This window comes from Alligator sinensis, unplaced genomic scaffold (genome assembly GCF_000455745.1).
Source record: "Alligator sinensis unplaced genomic scaffold, ASM45574v1 scaffold253_1, whole genome shotgun sequence".
Lineage (NCBI taxonomy): Eukaryota > Metazoa > Chordata > Crocodylia > Alligatoridae > Alligator > Alligator sinensis.
This window is the reverse complement of record NW_005842147.1, coordinates 47428-53189: the sequence shown is the minus strand read 5'-3', so window position 1 is coordinate 53189 and position 5762 is coordinate 47428. Positions and strand designations below refer to the sequence as shown.

The following is a 5762-nucleotide window of genomic DNA, read 5'->3' as shown; positions in this document are numbered from 1 at the left end:
GGCCCCCCCCCAGCGTCGTCGTCTAGGAGACGCTGCGGTAGCGGGGCTGGGCCGTTGGGATGCGCCGGGAGAGAGCGGGGGCGGCCCGGGCGGCGTCGCCCGCAGCGGTCTGGAGCGCGGCAGTGAGTGCGGGGCGGGTTGCGGAGTGTCCCGCACGGGGGCCGCGGGAGAGGGGTCCGGGCGCCCCGCAGCTGCTCAAGCTAGCAGGTGGGCTGGGGGCTGCTCCCCAGCTTTCCAATCTGTAACCCGGCTTCCCTCGGTGGCCAGGCTGGTTGCTGCAGAAGAGTCGTTCACTTGCTTTCGGGGGTGGAGGTGGTAGCCGTGTGGGTCTGAGGACTCAGGCAGACAGGGCTCTTTGGGGAAATCCGATCTCTTTTCCCAGAGCAGCTATTTAAGACCGGGTTTTCCCAAAGAACCTGGTCGGCATTTGCTTTTGGCCCCCTGACAGCCAGGGCAGTGAATGCCAGGCATGTGATACTGCTTCGGTGGCCCTGAGGGTGGAGGGGAAGCTAGAGGCGAGGGGTTCTTGGGGCGTTGAACCAGCAGCCCCCTGGGGATGCTGACAGACGTGCCTTGGGAGCCTGCGCGTGCTTTGGCAGGGCTCGCCTTTCGAGGAAGTGTGTGGGGCCGTCCCAGCCATGCTGCTGGCCCGTGACAAGGGATTGCTCTCAGGAAGCCTTGATAGCAGCAGGGACATTATTTCCCCAGCAGCTGCAGGGCCTTAGTTGCTTCCCTTGTGCTGGAAACCCCCCCGCTTTACCTCCCCCAAAAAAGGTTTTTTGTTTTTTTTTAAATCTGATTCATACAGACTGGAAGCCCTGTTTCTTGGCCAGCTTTAGCACCACCTGGAGTATTGCCAACATAAACGTTTTTAAAAGGCTATTGAACTTTTATTTCAAATAATAATAATTGCTTTATAATAAAATGCAACCAAACATGAATATTCGGTATGGGTCAGTTCACTAGCCCCTTATTCGCACTCATGTGGCTGAGTAAGGTTGGCAGGATTAGATCTGACGCATCTTTTTATGATTTGCTGTTACTTGTTTTGCTCTTTCAAAGTTACCGATGGGTATTTTTAAAATCAGTGGTGACCATTACTGTTGCTCGAATAAAATATGCACATGCAGTTTGTGATGCTGCATGCATGTGAAAACATGCTTGGAAAGTTTACAGGTTATTTAAATTCTGTAAATATTTACCAGCTTTCAGGCTGATTTGAGCAATTGCAATGTCTTCTATTTGTCCTTTAGTTTAATCCTTCTTTGCTGCCAGTAATCTCTTTACATGGGATTATGTCACTTAGACTAAGGAACAGCCTGTCACTCGCAATAGGATTTCTCCCTTCAGCAGAGTATTTACAGTGGTTGCTCCAGCATGTGGTGGGGGATCTGCATAACGTTTGGAAATACGTGTGTATAGAAGACTGTATGGCCGTGATCTTGCTCAGGGATCTGTGGAGGGCTCTATGGGCATTCCTTTGGTTCCCCAAACTTGTGGTGAAGATGGACCCTAAATTTGTAGACAGAGATTTTTTTACAGAGGAGAAAGAAATTGGTGTGCTGGTTTAGCACATTTGAACTCCATGCATTATTTATTTGTTTTTGTGTAGTAGACATTCAGCTTGGCAAGAATAATTTTATGTTGGTAGCCAGGTATTGCTCCTGAAGATGGGTGAGGCCAGTACAGAGTTTATGGAAAAAAGCTTGCACATCTGAACTGGGCATGTGATTTGACACGTGAATTGTTATCTGTCAGTGTCTGTTGTAGTGGAATGTAAATCTATACAGCGTTTTTATCATGATCTAAAGAATTTCTGGATTATTATTACTTCCAATAAATGCAACATTTTTTTTGTATGGGGGGCTTAATAGTTTTGAAGTGCTGATTGGCTTTATCTTAACCCCATGTCAGTGATGGTGAGAGGGCATTGAGCATCATGCAGGGTCTTCTCTTAACTAAACTGTGTATTGGGCATAGGACAAGCAAGGTGTTAAAATTATGCCATTTTGGTTTTTGTCTTAAAAGAAGGAGATGCAGTTATGTGTATATGGACTCAGAAATAAGACATTGGAAAAGGAAGTGTCCTCTTTTTTTCATTTTGTTTACTATGATATTTGATGGTATATTTGGCTGGCTGGGGCATAAGGTTGCTTCAGTACTAGGTTAGCTGACAGGCAGTACTTGCACTGAAGAACCCTTGTGCCCCGGCCAGCCGTGTCAGCATCTACATGTGCATTGCTGTCGAGTTTATTAGTTTCCTGTGGCCTAATAGGGCCACGCATGTAGACACCGAGGCATTTACTGCAATCCTAATTAGCTCCACAGTACACTTCTCATATAGATGCACCCAGATACACAGAGGAAGATCCCTAAAGCTGAGGTGTATATAGGCCTATCTTTAGTACAGATCATACTCGATTAACCTTTTAAGCCTTGATTTTTAACAGTTTATGTAATTATTTATAAGATTTTCAAAGTTGTTTAAAGGATTTGAACACTTAATTTTCACTATAATTAATCCATTTCTTTTATTATATATGTACATAAACATAATAAAATATGCAGTCAGTATATGTTTTGTGATGCTGTTCATTAATACAAAAGTAGGATACCTTAATTTATTTAATTGCAGCTTTTTTTAAAAGATAAATAAGCTCAGTAATAAGACCTGCCTTATTAGTACATTTCTTAGTTAAGGCCCTGCTTTTGTAAACCTTTATGTATCTGTTTAACTGTACCACTGTGAGCAGTCCCGTTGAAATTCATGTGATTATTTATGGTAGTAAGGTTAAGAATATTTGTAAGTGACCTCAGGATTGGCGTTTAAGACTCTGTTACAAGACAACAGATGGGAGACTCTGGGATCATTAGTGTTTTTGCCTACTTAAAATTCTTGCTGTACTTTTAATTGGCTAAGATCATGTTACCTCATGGCCTAAATCTACTGTGTATCATTCCTGTTCACTATTAAACAATGACTGTACTTCATTTCAGCATGCAGGTGGCTGCTTTTCAGCAGTGTGTAAAGTGACTTCCCTTTGTGGCCAAACTGGTTGATGTACAAGAGCCAAAAAAAATTCACATTTGTTGCCTATGAAGTAATTTGCTTCTGGCAGCCTGACAATCAGGATTTCTCACCAAAGGCAGAGGCAACGGTGAATGATAAGGCATACATTACTGCTTCTGTCAGGAGCCTGCCAGCTCAAGCAGGCACAACCTGCTGACAGTTGTATATGTGGTAGCCAGTTGCAGGTCTGGATAAACCTTCTCATTAGTGGACAGCAGCTACTTTCAGTATGTTGGATTCATGGTAATACTCTTTTTAGTGATATGGAGGGTATGCTCCCATTTTACAGGAAAAAAAATCCTTTAGGTGTAGTATGGTACTTAATACTTGTAGATGGAATAAAATTAGATCTGTTTCTTGTACCTCATGACAGCATTATAAAGAAACTATCCATTTTGGGATGTTTTATTATACAGAGAACACATCACTATAAAGGCAATTTATTATTCCTATTAGTCAATTCATATACTGGATTAGAGCTACAGAATACTTTTAATGTGTCCATGTTTATTTTATTTTTTAAGGATGCTTGTAAGAATGGCTGCACTATTCCGTACCTTGCTGCTGAATCCTAAGCTGGCTATAAACCCGAGGAAGACAACTGAGTGTCTTATGCCAGTGGGTGGTTTCTCATCATTGAATAACTACAGCATTGTGGAAAAAAACATACAATCGTTTTAAAACATATAAGGAGTATAGAAGTTCTTTATAAAAAGAGGTAAAATTAAAAGTTTTCAAGGCTTCCAACTATCCTGGTCTTACAAAATGAAACGGTACACAACTTTGAAACAACTTGGTGATGGTACCTATGGCAGTGTACTGATGGGGAAGAGCAATGAGTCAGGCGAGCTTGTGGCTATCAAAAGGTATGTGTGATTGAGTAAACACAGTTTTACATGTTTAAAGAGTAAGAGTTGTCTTATGGATTTATGGATACAAGGAGAAAGTAATTTTTTTTCTTTTATTTATTTATTTATTTATTTTTTTACAAGTAAACTCATATATCTTATGGTACGAACAGATGTCTCGTTTGTCCCAGGACCAATTTTATTTGTGTTTCTCCCAGAACAGAAAAGGTGCAGGATTGGCGCACACATACCAGCACCCTTTCAGTTGGAGTTCAGTGAGGGGCTGAATGTACTGTTGCTTTTCTGGCAGCAGGTAGCTGATGAGAGCACATAGGCCAACATGCCTTGAGCTAATTAAGTGTTCATAGCTTCCTGGGAATTCCTGAGCCCCACTCAGAGTGCCCATTGGGTGTTTACCCAGTAGCAGTGGGTGGTATAATTGTTGTGGGAGGGACTTTGGTGGCATTCATTGAGCAAATTATGCCCTGGACTGTCTGCTCACTGTGACCCACAGCTACCACCACCACCATGCTACTATCAACCAGTCTGCAGAATAGATCCTTATGTGGTCCTCACCCTACAGACCAGGCCGTCCCAGTGTTGTGAGCTTGCCCTTGAGACTGCATGGGAAAGGCACTGTTGGAGTACTCTGATGGCTGACTTGGCTACTGCCATTTGCACAAAGAGTAAAGAAAGACAGCTTGGGAAGGGAAAGCTCATGCATTTGCTCACTGCCAACCAGCAGGAGATATGTGGTTACATCCAGCTCTTACTTTGAGGTGGCAGCTGCTGACCCAGAAATGTGTTGACCACAGGTTAGTATGATGTATCCAGGCAGATGTGGGAGTACCTTCAAACAGTGGAGCAGCATCTATAGACCAAGGAGATGAGCAGCAACTGGTAGGAATGGATCATTACAGGCACCTGGGATGACCAGCAGTGGTGTATGAACTTCCACATGTTTTGGGGTACCTTCATGGAAATCTGTGCTAAGCTTGCCCCCTACCTCCAGTGTCAGACTGTGGAGACAAGGGTGCCCTTATTGGTAGGAAAGCATGTTGCCATTGTAGCTTGGAAGTTTCCAACCCCAGACAAGCCTCTGGTCAAATGGTGCACTCTAGGTTTCTGCAGTGCAGTTTTTCTACCTGACTCAAGAAGTCTATGGGCCAACGAGAGGCAAAGCGCTGCTTGACCTGGTACTGGCTACTGGGGATGACCTAGTCGGCGACCTAGTGATCGATGGGAAGCTGGGTGACAGCGACCACGAGCTGATCGCCTTCACCATCTGCCGAAAAGCTGGCAAGTCGGTCAGCAACGCGCAAGTCTTTGACTTCAGGAAAGCCGACTTTGAGAAGCTCAGGAGGCTTGTCAGTGAGGCCCTAAGGGACTGTGACCACAGGGAGAGGGGAGTTCAAGAGGCGTGGTTGCTCCTCAAGGGAGCGATCCTCAATGCACAAACTAAGTCTATTCCATCTCGGAGGAAAGGCAGCAAGAGGGCACAGCAGCCCCCCTGGCTCTCCAGGGACCTAGCAGACCTCCTGAGGCTAAAAAGAAAGGCCTACAAAGGATGGAGGATAAACTCTTGGCGCTCTGGTGTAGTGCCTGAAGACTGGAAGAAGGCCAATGTGGTGCCTATCTTCAAGAAAGGGAGGAAAGTGGATCCGGCTAACTATAGGCCCATCAGCCTGACTTCTATCCCAGGGAAGATCTTAGAAAAGTTTATTAAAGAGGCCATCCTTAATGGACTGGCCAATGTCAACATCTTAAGGGATAGCCAGCATGGGTTTGTTGCAGGTAGGTCTTGCTTGACCAATCTCATTTCCTTCTACGACCAGGTGACCTAT

At 44.6% G+C, this 5762-nt stretch overlaps 1 protein-coding gene across 3 annotated transcripts in view; it reads left to right on the top strand.

Moving 5' to 3' along the window:
* Positions 1 to 5: 5 nt before the first annotated feature.
* Positions 6 to 5762, top strand: part of MAK (male germ cell associated kinase) — a 46958-nt gene continuing 41201 nt past the window's right edge. For 2 of the 3 annotated variants that reach the window (XM_014520742.2, XM_014520739.2), the window contains exons 1-2: positions 6 to 122; positions 3595 to 3936. In XM_014520742.2, coding sequence (XP_014376228.1) covers positions 3836 to 3936 — 101 coding nt within the window. In that variant the 5' untranslated portion in view covers positions 6 to 122; positions 3595 to 3835. The remainder of the gene's footprint in view (positions 123 to 3594; positions 3937 to 5762) is intronic. The other variant, XM_014520740.2, reaches the window with a different exon arrangement.